Here is a 17,894-nt window from a genome sequence, read left to right as displayed (position 1 = left end):
CCACAGCAACAAAAAAATACCAACACAAAAGTTTTTTTTTGTCTCTGGGAGCCACTGTTAAAGGGGGATACCAGAATATCACATCATTCCCATAGTCTGTGCTCCAGTAAAGGGACAGGTATGCTGAAGTTTCACCCAGGATTGTGCCTTAATTCCACGAGAGAGATTCTTCCTGATAGCTCTCAGGACTAGAATATGCATGCCGCTTCTAGTACTGCAATGCTGCAGTCTGAAGCCAAGGCCTCTGATAGAGCTAATCAAGCTCATCCCATATTCTCAGCAATCTTCAAAAGTTCAAACAGTCACTGGGGCAGAAACATCAGGGATGGAAAATCAGCACATGTGACTGGCTTTGTACAAGAGTAGTAATGTATTTGATCTTTGCTGTCATGATTTTTTTGGTGGATTTGACTGTTGCTCTGAATTTGACATTATTTGTCTTTGCAGCGAAGTGAGGGCAAAACCCATAAGTTTGGAGTGAAGAATCCTCAGGTAAGTTTGTCAAGATGCTAAGGTAAGCATGGTTAAAGCTGAAATTTCTGTAAAATGTGAAAGTACAATCAACGATTGCCATCTAAGAGTTCCAGAAGGCCATTGGATTCAAAAGCAATTAGAGATGGGCAATAAATGCTGGGGCCAATGAGAGCCACAGGCAGGGTATGAATTTAAAAAGCAGAGAATATTACAAGGCACAGACAAGAAGGATTCAATTGCTATAGGTCTGAATAACAATGATTGAAACCTTCAGGGAGTTATCTGGTTAATTGCTACCCCATTGCATGTTAGAATTTTCCTTTCCTGTTGCAGATGAGGGCTTGAATAACGTGACTGCACAATGGTGAAGGCTTGCTGTTGCTTAACATTTCTCGTGGTTGCTTGTCTCGTGGTTTCCAGCTACTCAGGTCAGTATGAAATTTAAATAATTATGCTGGGGTAATGCAGAGAAAGTACTTAACACTGAGAAGAATGTCAAACCTGCCCTTTTATAGATTCTACATTCCCCTGGTACAGAGGCAGCCTTTCTTGGTAGACAATTCACCATTCTGGTAAAACTGTACACTGTCCAGGGTACAAACTTCACATTGCCCTGGTGCACATTGGGTACTCTTCTGACCTGAAGATGAGTTTCCAGCCACTTATCTGCTTCATCACCAAGACCGCTGCCTTCTAGCTTTGTAAAATGAGCTCTGACCTTGTTTCATCATGTTTCCCACCGAAACCCTCATATTTACCTTTGCTAATTCTAGACATTATTCTGATCCTATCCTGGCCAGCCTCCTGTTTTCTGCCCAAAACTCTGCTGCCCATATCCTTATTTGCACGAAGTAGTGTTCACCCATTATCTCAGTGAACATTTGTCTACATTGGTTCCCTGTACGGCAATACCTACTTTTTAAAAGTCTCAAACTTGTTTTCAAATGTTGCTGTGGTGTCGCTTCTTCTTATCTTAGCACCTCCTCCAGATCGACAATCCTCTGAGATCTCTTGTGCCTCTCCAATTCTGTAATCTTCTGAATTGCCAGTTTTAATCATTCCATCATTTGCAGCAGTAAATGTCGGTCCAGATGTAGATTATATACTGTATTATGAGTGCAGTATTCCCTGGTGCAGATAATGTATCATCCTGGGAAGGATGGCATACCCTCTCTGGACAGATAAAACTTTACCTGGTGCAGATGGTATACCAATCACCGTACAGATGTTAGGTTCTCCTGATACAGATCATACGCTATCCTGCTATAGATCATAACGTGTGCTGGCACAAATGGAACATTTCCAGGTGCAGGTGGCACACTATTGTGAAAGAGAGTCATAGAGTTATACAGCATGGAAACAGGCTCTTCAACCCAACTTGTCCATGCTGCCCAAGGTGCTTACTTAAGCTAGCCCCATTTACCTGTGTTTGGCCTGTATCCCTCTAAACGTTTCCTATCCATATACTTATCCAAATGTCTCTTAAATGTTGTTATTGTACCTTTCTCAACTACTTTCCCTGGCAGCTCGTTTCATATACACACCACCCTCTACATGAGGAAGTTGACCCTTGGGTCCCTCTTAAATCTTTCCCCTATCACCTTAAAGCTATGCACTCCAGTTTTTGAGTTCCTTTCCCTGGGAAAAAAATACTGTGTGCATTCACCTTATCTATGCACCTCATGATTTTATATTACTCTAAAAGGTCTCCCCTCAGTCTCCTATGCTCCAAAGAATAAAGTCCTAGCCTGCCCAACTTCTCCCTATAACTTAGGCCCTCAAGTTCTGGCAACAGTCTCGTAAATCTTCTCTGCACTCTTTCCAGCTTAATGATGTCCTTCCTATAACATGATGACAAAAACTGTACACAATACTCCTAGTTTGGCCTCACCAATGTTTTGTACATGGATAATGTCCTTGTTTAGATCAAACGCTATACTAGTATGGAGGATGCACTGTCTTGGTACTGATGCCATATTTCATAGGAGATTGGTAGGCTGTCCTGCAGACAGCAGTAATAAAAATGATTCCTTATTTTACATTTCAGTATTTTTACCAGAAAAAAAAGCCACTGAAGTCTTGAGAATTAGGAAACGGGCTAATTCCTTCTTTGAAGAATTCAAGACTGGAGATATAGAAAGAGAGTGTCATGAAGAATCTTGTGATTTTGAAGAGGTAAAAGAGATATTCCCAACAACAGATGCTGCTGTAAGTATCTTGCAGTCAATCAGCTCAGCATCCTGGTTCCTTTAATAAAACTATCATAATTTTATGAGCACTGAGGGAAAGATTTACATACTTCGAATCTTTTGGATCTCCACTTAGTATTCACAGAATGATGTGTAACACTAATGCACTAAAAAACAGTTGGTGTTGTCAATGTGTACGTCGTATTGCCTTTCAATGGAGGAATATCTAAATTTGTATCTCTGCTGTATCCCCTCTGCCCAACCCAAACCTCTGCTATATAATGAGTTACTTAATCTCAGCTAGCAATAGTGTCCTACAGTTGGCCTCAGCTTCACAAGTTACCAGAATTCCTGCTTTTGATAGTACAGTGGCCTCTGCTGGGAATTGTTTGGATAGTGGGGATCAGTTGCAGTGCTCTACCTGTGGAACAGCCTTCCAACACATTGTCTAGGGCAGAAAATCCAAACCTTGCATATTTGTGAGTTAAAGTAAATTGGCACCTTGGAGACTGAGCACACACCATGGAGCCTCGTAGTAAACATTTAACATGTAAAGCATGTGACAATTATGGTTCTCATCATTACATCTGCCCATAAGGGTAGAGCTTAGAAACAAGAAGGGGACAGTCACTCTGATGGGATTGTATTATAGGCCTCCCAATAGTCAGTGGGAATTGGAGGAGCAGGTATGTACAGAGATTGCAGCTAATTGTAAACATAATAGGGGAGTATTAGTGGAAGATTTTAATTTCCCTTTGGGCCAACCATAATGTAAAAGGCTTGACGGACTGGAATTTGTGAAACGTGTCCAAGAAAGCTCCCTTTATCAATATATAGAGGGAACTACTAGAGAGGGTGCAGTACTCGACCTCCTCCTGGGATATGAGGTAGGGCAAGTGGCGGAAGTGTCTGTCGGTGAGACTTTGGATCCAGTGACCATAATTTTATTAGTTTTAAAATAGCTATGGAGAAGAATATGACTGATTCAAAGGTTAAAGTCTTGAACTGGGCCAGAGCAAATTTTGGAGCCATTAGGTGGAATCTTGCAGTGGTTGATTGGGCGAGATTGTTTGCAGGGAAAGGAACGTCTGCCAAGTGGGAAGCTTCTTAGAGTGTGATGTCAGGAGTTCAGGGCCTGCATGTTCCTGTTAGGGTGAAGGACAAGGCTGGCAGGTTTCAGGAACCCTGGTTGATGAGAGATATTGAGGCTCTGGTTAGGAAAAAGAGGGAGGCATACACTGCGCATAAGCAACTGGGAACTAGTGAATCTCTTGGTGACTACAAGAAGTGTAGGAGGGCAAAAAGAGGCTCTGACAGGCAAGGTGAAGCAAAATCCCAAGGGATTCTATAAGTATATTGAGAGTAAAAGGATGGCCAGGGAGAGAATAGATCCCCTTAAAGATCAGCATGACTGTCTGTGTGTGGAAACAAAGGAAATGGGTGAGGGGTTTAATTAATATTTCTCTTCAGTTTTTACTGTGGCGAAAACGATGGAAGCTAAGGAAATAGGGGAAATGGGTGTTGTTGTCTCGGACCACGTATGAATTAGAAAGGAGGAGGCATTGGAGGCCTTAAAGTGCATTAAGGTGGATAAATCCCCAGGGCCTAACCTGGTGCATTCTTGGACCTTCAGAAAGGCTAGAGAAGAAATTGCAGAGGTCCTTGCAGAGATTTTTGATTCCTCTCTGGCTATAGGTGAGGTTCCAGAGGACTGGAGACTGGCTAATGTGTACCATTGTTTATAGCAAAAACAAGCCAGGAAATTACAGGCCAGTGAGTCTGACATCAGTGGTGGGTAAATTGCTGGAGGGGATTCTGAGGGACAGGATCTACCAACATTTGGAGAGATAGGGTCTGATTCTGGACAGACGGCATGTCTTTGTGTGTGGGAAGTCATGACAAATCTCTTGGAGTTCTTTGAGGAGCTAATCAAGAGGGTAGATGAGGGTAGGGTAGTGGATGTTGTCTATATAGACTTTAGCAAGGCCTTTGACAAGGTCCTTCATGGCAGGCTAGTCTGGAAGGTTAGATCGCATGGGATCCAGGGGGAGATAACGGATTGGATTCATAATTGGCTCAGTGGTAGGAAGCAGAGGGTGATGGTCAAGGTTGTTTCTCAGGCTGGAGGCTGTGTCTAGTGGTGTGCCACAGGGGTCGGTGCTGGGACCTTTGTTGTTTGTAATTCATATAAACGATTTGGATGTGAATATATAAGGCATGGTTAGTAAGTTTGCAGATGATACTAAAATAGATGGTGTTGTAGATAGTGCAGAAGGTTATGAAAAATTACAGGGGCATCTTAATCAGCTGGGTATGTGGGCTGAGGATTGGCAAATGGCTTTCAATCCAGATAGATGTGAGATATTGCATTTAGGGAGATCAAACCAGGGTAGAACTTATACTTATGAATGGCAGGGCCCTAGGAAGCATTATGGAACAGAGGGACCTAGGAGTGCAAGTGCAGAGTTTGCTGAAAGTGGCATCACAGGTAGATAGGATGGTGAAGAAGGTGTTTGGTATGCTGGCTTTCATCAATCCAGGGCATTGAGTATAGGAGTTGGGAAGTTATGTTGCAGTTATGTTATGTTGCAGCTATATAGGACCCTGATCAGTCCCCACTTGGAGTATTGTGCTCAGTTCTGGTCGCCTCACTACAGGAAAGATATGGAAGCCATAGAGAGGGTGCAGAGGAGATTTACAAGGATGTTGCCTGGAATGCGGAGCATGCCTTATGAAAGCAGGCTGAGGGAACTTGGCCTTTTCTCCTTGGAGAGACGGAGGATGAGGGGGGACCTGATAGAGGTGTATAAGATGATGAGAGTCATTGATCATGTGGATAGTCAGAGGCTTTTCCCCAGGGCTGAAATGGTGGCCACAAGAAGACATAGGTTTAAGGTGCTGGGGATTAGATATAGAGGAGATGTCAGGGGTAAGTTTTTAAGACCTAAAATTTTTTCCGTAGTTTCAATTTTGTAAGGAGTCGGAAAAGAGGGTATAGTAGTTTTTTAAAAATTTCTTATCTGCAAATATCGAAAAAAGTGTGATCTAGGCAAATTATATTTATTAGACAATTGTTCAAAAGGTGAAAAACAGTTATCAATGAATAGATCATGAAAACATACTATTCCCTTCCTTTTCCATATGGAAAAAGCTGAGTCAGCTCCAGATGGATGAAAGAAAAAATTAGATTGAATGGGACTTGATAAGTTAAATGTATTCAATCCAAAAAATTTACGAAATTGAAACCATATTCGTATTGTATGTTTAACAATTGGGTTAGTCGTATGTTTACTTAATTTGGTAAGTGCAAAAGGGAGTGAAGCACCTAATATAGAAGCTAACAAAAATTCAAGTACTGATTGGTGCTCAAGGTGTACCCATTTGGGACATTGAATTACATCTAAATCTTGTATCCAAAAAATTAAATATCTGATATTAATTGCCCAATAATATAATCTAAAGTTAGGCAAGGCCAAACCACCATCCTTTTTTAGTTTTTGTAAATATTTCTTACTTAACCTTGGGTTTTTATTCTGCCAAATATATGAAAGAATTTTAGAATCAATAGTGTCAAGAAAAGATTTTGGGACAAAATTTGGAATCGCTTGAAATAAATATAAAAATTTTGGTAAAATATTCATCTTAATCGCATTAATTCGGCCTACCAATGATAAAGACAGTGGAGATTACTTAGTAAATAATTGTTTAACATGGTCAATTAAAGACAATAGATTAGCTTTAAATAAGTCCTTATGTTTCTTGGTAATTTTAACACCTAAATACATAGAATAGTCAGTTACCAATCTAAAAGATAATTGGCTATAAATTGGGATTTGCATATTCAATGGAAAAAGTTCGCTCTTATTAAGATTTAATCTATAGCCAGAAAAAATACTAAACTGACCTAGTAGTGATAGTACTGCGGGGATAGATTCGTCCAGATTAGAAATATAAAGTAACAGGTCATCTGCATAGAGAGATATCTTATGAATCATCTGTCCACGAGTAATGCCACATACATTTGAAGAGTTACGAAGTGCAATAGCCAAGGGTTCTAAAGCAATATCAGTTAATAAAGGGCTTAACGGGCAACCTTGTCTAGTACCTCAAAAAAGCCTAAACAAAGGAGATCTTTGATTATTAGTAAGTATTGAAGCCATAGGTGTATAATAAATCATTTTAATCGCAGATATAAATTTAGGGCTAAAATTAAATTTTTGAAGTGTAGTGAATAGATATTCCCATTCGACTCTGTCAAACGCCTTTTCAGCATCTAGTGAAACAACACATTCTGGAATTTGGGATGAAGGGGTATATATAATATTCATTAATATCCTAATATTAAAATGTAAATAACGATTCTGAATAAATCCTGTCTGGTCTTCAGAGATAATTTGTGGGAGAACTTTTTCCAGTCTAAAGGCCAATATTTTGGAAAATATTTTTGAATCTACATTTAATAAAGAAATAGGTCTATAAGATGCACAATCTGTGGGATCTTTATCCTTTTTAAGAATTAAAGAAATAGTTGCTTCATAGAAAGATTGTGGTAGTCTACCCACTGATAGGGCATCTTTAAAAATTTTGGCTAACCAGGGAACAAGAATATCAGAAAAGGATTTAAAAAATTCAGCTGTATATCCATCAGGGCCGGGTGCTTTACCCGAGTTCATTGAAAATATTACTTTCTTTATTTCTTCCTCCGAAATGGGAGCATCTAATGTAGAGTGTTCATTTAAAGACAGTTGGGGAATCTTCAGATCTCTTAAAAATTCATACATTAATGTAGTATCCTCAGGGGATTCTGATTGGTATAAAGAAGAATAAAATTCTTGAAAGGGTTTGTTGATTTGAACAGGATCTATCGTGTAGGTATCATCTGATTTACGAATTTTATTAATCTGACGTTTAGATAAAGTAGCTTTCAATTGGTTGGCCAATAATTTACCGGATTTGTCACCATGTATATAAAATTGACTTTTGTTTTTAAGTAGTAGATTTTCAATTGAAGATATTAATAATAAACTATGTTGTAATTGGAGTTCTGTTCTCTTTTTAAAAAGCTCCAGATTCAGAGTATCAGAATATTTTTTATTGATTTCTTTAATCTTGTCAACCAATATACGTGTTTCATTATTAGTTCGTTTTTTCAAACCAGCGGAATATGAAATAATTTGACCACGGATATATGCTTTAAAAGTATCCCATATTATCCCACTGGAAATGTTTTCAGTAAAATTAGTTAAAAAGAAAAACGAAATCTGTTCTTTGATAAATTGGACGAAATCTGAGTCTTGTAATAGGGAAGGATTAAATCGCCATTGTCTGACATCAAAGGATACATCTGGTAATTTAATTGATAATGTCAATGGTGCATGATCAGAAATGGCAATTGCATCGTATTTACAGTCCATAGTAAGTGGAGCCAATCTAGCATCAATAAAAAAAAAATCAATCCTCGAGTAGTTATGGTCAACATGAGAAAAGAATGAAAATTCTTTATCATATGGGTGTAGAAATCTCCAAACATCTAAAATTCCAGATTCAACTAAAAAGGAATTAATAAAGACAGCGGATTTGTTTGGAAGTGCAGGATTTGACACAGATCTATCCATGGAAGGGTTTAGACAACAGTTAAAATCTCCACCCATAATCAGAGTGTATTCACTTAAATTAGGAAAAACTGCAAATAGATGTTTAAAAAATTCAGGGTGATCTACATTGGGTGCGTAAACATTAACCATAACAACTTTTTTATAATGAAGCAGACCAGTAATTAATAAAAATCTACCATTTGGGTCTGATATTGTCTCATGATGAACAAATGAAATTGAGGAGTCTATAAAAACAGAAACTCCTTTCACCTTTGCTTGTGAATTCGAATGGAACTGTTGACCCCTCCAAAATCTAAAAAAACATTGATTATCTTTCTTCCTGATGTGAGTCTCCTGAATGAAAATAATCTGAGCATTTAATCTATGAAAAACTTTTAAAATCTTCTTGCGTTTAAGTGGATTATTTAAGCCGTTAACATTCCATGAAATAAAATTAATAGTCTTATCCATTTTAACAGATTTTTAAAAATGGTATGTAAAGGGTTAATCTTGATATTACCAACAGGAAGAAGTAAAAAAAAATATTCAAAGAGGAAACAGATGTGACGACAATTTAGAAAAAATTGTAGTTTAGCCCAGAAGAAAAAAAACGTAAAAACAACCCACCCCCCCTCCCCCAACAGCCCGAAAACCGGCCAATAGGCAGCCAGTAAGCTACCCTCTAATTGAACTAACCCCTGTTCTATTGGTGACAGTAGTCCGAATTGAAAAAATATATAAACCACCCATGTTTTGTCTAAAAATGAACAACATAATACAAACAGAGATAACGAACTCACAACATAGTTGTGAGATTGAAACAGAGCCAAAGGGCGTTAACAGCTGACAGTTAAAAAAATAAGGTTTAATAATTATTTTGAAAAGAAAGCAAACGATCAGTCATTTTGTTAAATTCTTAATTGTTATTAAAACAAAACATTAAAAATATTAAAAGAAGAAAAAAGAAAGGTTTAAATTTAAAAATTAATTAGATAGTAAAACAAGTAGGTAGTAAATCAAAGGAAGAACACTGTGTCTCTTCCGCAATTTCTTAGCTTCTAAAATTAAAAGCGAATTCAAAAGAAAATTCTCGGCTTCTTGAATAGATTTAAACCATTTACGAGATTTATCAGGCAGTGTAATTCGCAGCCTTGCTGGGAATAATAATGCAGGATGATAATTGCTTTGATAAAGATGAGCCATAATTGGTTTGTAGGTCAGCCTTTCTTTCATAACTTCTGGGGTGTAATCTTCAACTATTCGAAACTTCCATTGTTTAAATTGAATCATTCCACGTCTACGAGCGGTACGAATCAGGAGTTCCTTGACACTGACAAAATGGAATCTCAGTATTACTGGCCGAGGTTTTTGATCCAGAGCAGGTTTAGATCTTAATGCTCTGAGGGGTAAGTTTTTTACTCAGAGAGTGGTGAGTGCGTGGAATGGGCTGCCGGAAACGGTGGTGGAGGCAGATACGATAGGGTCTTTCAAGAGACTGTTAGATAGGTACATGGAGCTGAGTAAAATAGAGGGCTATGGGTAAACCTAGTAATTTCTAGGGTAGGGACATGTTCGGCACAGCTTTGTGGGCCGAAGGGCCTGAATTCTGCTGTAGTTTTTCTATGTTTCGATCTATCTATGTTATATAAGACGCTGGTGAGGCCGCACTTGGAGTATTATGTACAGTTTTGGTCACCCTGTTATAGGAAAGATGTTATTAAACTAGAAAGAGTGTTTAAAAAATTTACCAGGATGTTGCCTGGACTTGGGGACCTGAGTTACAGGGAGAGGTTGCCTAGACTGGGCTTTATTCCCTGGAACGTAGGAGATTAAGGGGTGACCTGACAGGTATATGAGATCAGGAGGGGCATAGGCAGGGTGAAAGCATATAGTCCTTTTCCCAGGGAGGGGGTGCTATAAACAAGGGGCCATAGGTTTAAGATAAGAGGCAAGAGATTTAAAAGGGGCATCAGGGGCAGCTTCTTCACACAAAGGGTGGTGGTAATTTGAATGAGCGGCCAGGAATAGTGGTTGAGGCAGGCACATTAGCAACATTTAAAAGCCATTTAGCTAAGTACATGGATAGGAGAGGTTTAGAGGGCTATGGGCCAAACGCGGACAAATTGGACTAGCTTGCTGGGCAACACAGTCGGCATGGACAGTTTGGTTGAACGGCCTGTTTCCATGCTGTAAGATTAATAAACCAGCATTTGGTTTTCAACTTGAAAAATGAGAGAGCATCTTTTATAATAGTTTTCACAGTTACTTGAGGATAGTTTAAATTGTTCGAAAGCATAGACTAAATTCTGAGGAATGTGATTAGAGAATGTGGGTAAAAAATTGTTCATGATGGTTTAATCAGTACCTTCAACTTCATGAGCAGGATTAAGAAATGAAAATACTACGGTGAAGAGTCCAAAGCCTAGGGAAAATAAACTGAGGGATATGGAGAAAAAGTTGGATTGATGAATTTGAGAAGAAAATGGGTGAGTGGGATTGAGGAATTTGCTAAGTGTGATTGAAGAAAACGATGATACATTTGGTAAGCAAGATTGTGTGAAATGGTGGTAGAGGGAATAATTTTTAAAAATGTGAACAGGCTTTTTTCACAATGTGCTTTCGATGGGATTTATCTATCTAATTGTTTTGTTCTTGTTACAAGGTATATAGTATAGAAGCTTTCTACTTAATTGTATTCACACAGGATCTGAGATTACAGTACTCAGTATTTTACTAAGGCATCTAATCAACTGTATACTTTTTTGACAGTTAATATTTTGGAACAAGCATGCTGGTGAGTAGACCATTTTCTCACAAGCGAGGAGTAGATGAAAAAATAAATGATAAACAACAATAAAACGATATTTGCTTTCGATATTCACACCCTGGTGTTGTGATCATTGTAACCTCTATTGGCTGTTTTTTTTAAGATGGCTAAAGGTGATTTACAGTTAGCTTCATTGTCAGATATTCTATCATATATCAGCCAGTGTGCTGGTATATCAGTAACAATTACAGAATAGAATAGAATAATATTCTGCCAAGGAAAAAAAAACAATTCCACCCTTCAATTCCATGCTGTGTTTTCCTCTATGTGAGATACCTGCTATAATCACAATTTTTCTGCTCCCATCCCACTCCAATAACATGCATTTTTTTTTAACAGACCACTGAGGACTTTGCATGCCATATTGGTTTCTTCAGACAATGCTCATTAGAAAGATGTAGAACAGGTGGCCCCAATACCCAGTATTAGGCCATTTCTATCATGGAGAATGTCATTGTCAGATAATTCCATTATTTATTTCCACATATAATGGAAATAATTCCATATTTACACACACACACACACACAAAAAAAAATATATATATATATATATGAGCCAGGTGGAAAGATAATCCATTGCAGCCTCTTCTTGACTACCCAGCATATTGGAAGCCTTTCTTTAGCCAGTTTGATTCACTCCAGCCAGTGAGAAAGAAACAATGAAGAGAACTGGATAGAACAAAGTTTATAACATCCTGTCTATGATGCTGAAGACTTGTGCACCAGGGCTAGAAGCTCCTCAAGCCAAGCTGCTCCAGTAAATCTATTAGATTGTCCTCAATTGTGTGGAAGATTGCCAAGATGTGTTCTGTCAGCAAAAAATAAGACAAATTCAATCCAATTGATTCCTGCCCAAACTGTTTACTCTCAGTTAACAGCCAAGTAGTAGAAGATCTTGTCAATAGTGCTCTCAAGCAGCACTTACTCACAAATGATCCTGGACAGCAGTGCTCAGTTTTGGTTTCACTTGGAGCACACAGCTCCAGGTTTCATTACAGCCTTGAGCTAAAAGAGCTAAATTCTAGAAGTGAGATTGCCTGCCATTGATGTGAAAGTAGCGCTTAACCAAGTCTGATATTAATGAGCCCTAGTGGAACAAAAGTTCTACCGGGGTTCATCTCTGTACTGGCTGGAGTCACATCTGTCGCCAATGTAAATGGCTATGATTAAAGGTCAGTTGTCTCAACCTCAAGACATCAGTGCAGGAGTTCCAAGGACAGTGTCCTGGGCCCAACAATCATCAGCTGCTTCATCAAGATCTTCTGTCCATGATGAGATCAGAAGAAGGGATATCAACTGATAATCCCACAATATCTAATACCATTTGCAACTCATCAAATAATGATGTAGCATCTACTATTGAGATTTAATGGTACTGCTTTTGCCGAGTGACCTACCAGAAATATACTGCGGGTCACAGTTGACCCAAACTGAAGCAGACACAAGCCTACACTTTCAAATTAGTGTCAGTACAGTACAGTTACAGTAACACCAGTCAAAAAGTTCAAGCTTCTATTATCAAATCCTTCTTGAGTCATGGCACCTTAATTCCTCATCCAGTCATATCATTAGATCCACTATTTTCCCTGATCTCAATGCACTTACTATTTCTTCTACATAGCTAAAACTGCCCCAATTAACCATTTTCCTCTTTTGTGCTAGAAATTTCTTCTCCATTTCTTCTCAGACTCAAATACTTTATCCAACTTGTTCTTAATCCACTCACCACATTGCTCTTCTGCAAGGTGTTTAAAACAAAACGTGGAACTCCACCCTATCTTTAGTTTTCCTTCCTTAGATTATCTGAAGGCTTTTGGAACATCTTAATCATGGTTTGTTTGCTGGTGTATCTCTTCTGCCTGCTCTTCCTCAGTGTATGTTTGACACAGTAGCTCTTGACCCTTTCATTTGTTTTCCAAGGAAATAATTTGCTTACTGAATGAAACATTCTTTTGAAAAGAATGGAAGGTGAACACCAGAACATATATCTTGAGATGAAGTTCCAAAGTAACTTACAGAACCCTAAGAGTGGTATTAGTTATGTTCCACTGGATGGTTCTAGTTCATGGGCTATTGCTGAAGGGAAAAAAAATTTCTCTCTTAACAACCACTTATTTTAATCAAAGTTATGTTGCAATGAAGAAGAATGAAAATATCTCACTTTCTAATTGGGCTATTCTGAGTTCTTGGAGGCTTGAGAATCAGTCTGAAGTCTGCTGCAGTAAGGATCCGTTTCCTTATCTTTAGCATAACCCTGGGATTAAGGGGCATGATGGTAAGACTTGGACAAAGTAATCAATTCATGGAATTGAAGGGATGGTTTTACAGCCTTTTTTTTATAAAGAAAAGAAGGAACTTGACACAACAGAAAGCATCAGCATGTTTGAGGATCTGAACCACCTCACTCATCTGGAATTTCCATTTACCCCTGATGAAATTCTCATGTTTCTATGGGCCCACTGAGGGCTTCGTGTTTCTCCAATATCGGTGCTCTTGGAGTTGCACAGTCTGCAGGAAATAATAAACTTTCAATTGCTTGCTCCCACCAACCTGACACCCTCATAAAAGTTTGTGGAAATGAGTGGAAATGGTACCATCCTTACAACCCAAACTCCCATTAGTGAAATGGACTGACTGGTCATTCTGTTGCAGACTTTGATGATTCAGACATCATTACTGTTCTCATCAGAAGTTTCATTCAATCGCAAGCTTCCACAACCAGGAAGTTCAGGGCTACTTCCTGCACCTGAAGAGAATCATTATTACGAAGTTGTTAACCATAGTTCTGTGGTAGCATTCAAAACAGAAGTCCTAAGTTCAAGTCTCACACTAAATCAAGACTGACACTGCAATGAAGAACAGAGGAAGTGGTGCTTTAGCCAAGATGTTGACTTCTGGCTGAGGGGGTAACTGAAGGCACCATCTGCCATCTCCAGTGGCATAAAAGATCCCATGCTCTATTTTGAAGACCAGGGGATTTATCCCTAGTGCCCTGATCAATATTTGAGTCTCATTCCTTAAGCTATAGGTATACTCAATATTTCATAATTGTTACAAAAGACAATGGGATGATTTTTGTCATCTGTGTCTCAATCTACTCACAGACTTTACAAAGCTAAGTTCATTGTGCACTCAAGCAATTAATATTGAGCCTTTCCTAACACCCAGCTATCCTAAAGCATTTCCCAGACATTGTGATTTTTTTTAATGCCTAATTGAGAGGGCAGATAGAGTCTTGGTTTAATACCTCATCTGAGAAACAGCACCTGGACCTAACTGGAGTCTACTTAGCCTGTAGATTTCTGATTCAGAGTTGAAAATGTTACCTGAGATTTAGGGTTAACATTTAAGTTGTTCATAGATTACTCCCTAACAATACCCTTTGCAATTAAAACTTCTCATAAAATTTGAGATCATTCGGTAACTACCTACTTTTTATCCTAATATTTTAATATGACTTCCCTTGGAGATTAGAGAGAAAAACATTGAAACAGTCAAAGGCTAACGCAGTTTCCCTAATGACGTATTGTTCCTCAGTATTGAAATATCAGTTTAAAAGCCTTCAGTTTAACATTTACCACAAGAGTCCTATCTGAACATAGATTAAGCTATGCAATAATGTTTGCAGATCTATATTACAAAAAATATAGACTCATCCTATTTTAATTTAATATTGTCCTTCATCAATGTTGTCTCTGAATTTAAGAGAGCAGCCCTTCATATTCATGGGATGTGTATATCAATCCATATCTGAAACCACATGTCACATTTGAGAAAGGGATTACTAAGAATGGTTCATGAAATCTATGAGAAAGAAAGTTCACATTTGTCAAGAGTCTCTATGATTCACTAAATATATTGACCATAGATGGAGACCAGTGTGAGAATCATCCATGTGCCAATAATGCAACTTGCCAGGATCTGATTGGGGGCTACTATTGTCACTGTCCTGAAGGATTAGATGGGCAACAATGTCAATATGGTAATGTTTAATTTTTCTTTATTTTAAATGAGTCCTTGTTCAACATTTCTGTGCATTGTTATCTATGGTGTTTGTGCTCAACAAAATTAAAGGGTTACAATTCTATGTCTAATGAGAGCATCAAACAATACAGTTATTCTTGTTACAGTATTTTATCAGTACTTTCCAGTTGGAACAAAACCTGTGCAAAGATAACGAAAATAAAACAAAGTACAGTTACAATCTGGAATTACCATCAGAATTCTACCAATTCACCTTATATTGATCTAATGAGAACCTGCTCTACTACTTTATCTAGATAGGAGATGGGAGAGGATGCAGACTGTGGGCAACATCAAGAATGTTCGAATCAAATTGAGGGGATGGAGGCAGATTGGCTTATTGGGTCAATGAGGAAACACTCCTGCTCCTCCTGACCCACAAGCAGTGGTGTAAAGGCACCAGTGGATGGATTCTGCCTTTTTGACGTCATTTCAATTGCCTGGTTATCTGAGTTCTGGGAAATCCAGCTCACGGAATATTTAATGACAGCACTCTGTTAACTAATAAGTTATAAGAGGGGAGAGACATATGACTCATGGCAAACAATCTAATGTCCAACAGAAAAAGTCAATTTCCTCTGAAAAGAGTGCAATTTCAAAGAACAGAGGAAATATAAACTACAGAAACTTCTCTCAATAAAAGCAGAGCAATTTTGCCAGAAAAATTGCAGTTACATTTGTGGTTCACAGCCTCATTAAAACAACTTAATGATGAAAATCGAAAACAGTAGAGACTGGAAATATGAAATAATAACAGAAAATTCTCGAAACACTCAATGGATCAGGCAACATTTGTGGGGAAAAAAACAAAGTTAACATTTCAGGTCAAAGACTTGTTGACAAAACTAAATGAGTTAATGATGGAGTTCCACTCAGCTCTTGTGCCACAACCCATTTTTATATAAACTGAAAATAGGCATTCTGGAGTGGGGTTTCAATTTTTTTTTATTTTTATCTCTTCTGTCTGGGACTTAAAGTTAACCCCATTGTCACTCATTAAAAGTGAAACTGCCCTGAACATATTAATGCATTGTCAGTCTTTCAAGACCTAGAGAGAATCTGCCCTAACCTATTAATAATGTTTGAAGCCCAAACCCCAAGCATAATTCTGCAGTGCTATCAACTGCATGACCATCCCAGTGAACCTAAACCCCCAATTTTCCGTCTAGGACTGCTAAATGTCAGAGCCTAGAAACCCTAGTATTGCCTTTCCAGATCAAAGGCGTGATGAAGCAGAGCTTCCAATATGGTGTAAAAAAAACAAACCACTGGAGGAACTCAACAGGTCTTCCATTTGGTGTGCCAGTCATTGTGAATCCATCTCAAATTCTAAGTGAACAAAGTGAAAATGGGTACTCCTGCTTTCCTGATGATGAGGAATTTGCCAGTCTAAAGATAATACTCCTCTTGTTTCTGCTGCTTGATTCAGAAGTGACACTAAATAGTACCAAATCAGTAATGTAAAATTCATGGTTGCTAGATTGACTACTGTAAATATATGTGAAGCATGACCACACCAGTGCATAACCTACTGAGGATCTTGCCCAGTAGATCCAACAACATTTTCGGTGATCTGATCAAAGGTCTGAGAGGCACCAATTATTTCACCCTACTCTTCCCTCACCCAGTGGTTCCCGTTTGCAAATGGGAATTGGTGTCTCCTGGATTGACTGCTGCTAAATGTGGTACATGGGACCCTTGTATGAAGCTGCATTCCTGCTTCCAGCTGGCACATTTGCTACAGGAAATGAGAAAGCCAATAGTTAGTTAAAAAAAATGAATTTATTTAGGCAGTCTCTATATATCAGAGCCCCTGATGTTCTTCAATTACAAATAGTTACCTGTTACTTCATTGTGGCAATACGCTAAAGGAACTGCAATTGATAGAATATTGACAGGTTTATCTGGTTCATCACCTGGAAACTTTTGTGCCTTACATAAAAATATGTGTACTTGTGTACTTAAAAGAAAAAAATAATAATTTATTAAAATGGCAACCTTCAACTGACCTGACCGAAGTACTGTAATTACACCCCAAATAGTGCATGTGTGTTGCATTGTATAAGCCTGTCATATAATAGGTGTTCCCTTTGCTTAGATTACTTTTAAGTTTGTTTGTTCAGCACTGTTACTTGGTTTAATCAATCCAGAGTCATCCATGGAAAAAGTTTAATTACAACATTTAATGATTTCAGCGCTGATGGCAACGAACTGCTCTGACAATTATGGTCACTGTGCACATTTCTGCAAAGAAATTCCAGAGAGAAATAGACGGGAATGCTTGTGTGTGAATGGGTACAAACTAAGTGAAAACGGGTACTCCTGCATTCCTGAAGGTGAGGAATTTGCCCATCTAAAGGTAATATTCCTCTTGTTTCTGCTGCTTGATTCAGAAGTGACACTAAATAGTACCAAATCAGTAATGTAACATGCATGGTTGCCAGATTGACTACTGTCAATTACCATTTGTGTATGTGAGTGGAAGGAGAACCAGAAGGAGTTGATGGGCGTATGGGAGAAAATAGCTTACAGGGAAATAAATGGAGAAATGGGGCTCATGGGAATACACTTTAAAATAATTTTTTAAAATGTTTTTTAAAAATTCTTTTAAGTTTTAAAAAGTCTTTGTAATGTAAAATATATGAAAGATAATGAAGATGGTGCTATAAATTACCAATTTTCAAGCTTACCTTGTCTTAATGTGTTAATATTGAAGGATCCAGATTTTCCTCGAGTATCTGCATTTCTTGAATGTACGAGTTATTTATTTCCTTATCTCAGTACTTC

The 17,894-nt window shown here is 38.2% G+C and overlaps 1 protein-coding gene across 3 annotated transcripts in view; it reads left to right on the top strand.

Moving 5' to 3' along the window:
• LOC127571427 (vitamin K-dependent protein C-like) overlaps positions 1 to 17,894 on the top strand; it is a 38,137-nt gene that overhangs the window by 6,187 nt on the left and 14,056 nt on the right. For all 3 annotated transcript variants that reach the window (XM_052017766.1, XM_052017768.1, XM_052017767.1), the window contains exons 2-7: positions 448 to 492; positions 808 to 902; positions 2,522 to 2,682; positions 11,027 to 11,051; positions 14,953 to 15,066; positions 17,303 to 17,443. In XM_052017766.1, the coding sequence (XP_051873726.1) occupies positions 836 to 902; positions 2,522 to 2,682; positions 11,027 to 11,051; positions 14,953 to 15,066; positions 17,303 to 17,443 (508 nt within the window). In that variant the 5' untranslated portion in view covers positions 448 to 492; positions 808 to 835. The remainder of the gene's footprint in view (positions 1 to 447; positions 493 to 807; positions 903 to 2,521; positions 2,683 to 11,026; positions 11,052 to 14,952; positions 15,067 to 17,302; positions 17,444 to 17,894) is intronic.

Source organism: Pristis pectinata, chromosome 6 (genome assembly GCF_009764475.1).
Source record: "Pristis pectinata isolate sPriPec2 chromosome 6, sPriPec2.1.pri, whole genome shotgun sequence".
Taxonomy (NCBI): domain Eukaryota; kingdom Metazoa; phylum Chordata; class Chondrichthyes; order Rhinopristiformes; family Pristidae; genus Pristis; species Pristis pectinata.
This window is presented reverse-complemented; position numbering and strand designations above follow the sequence as displayed.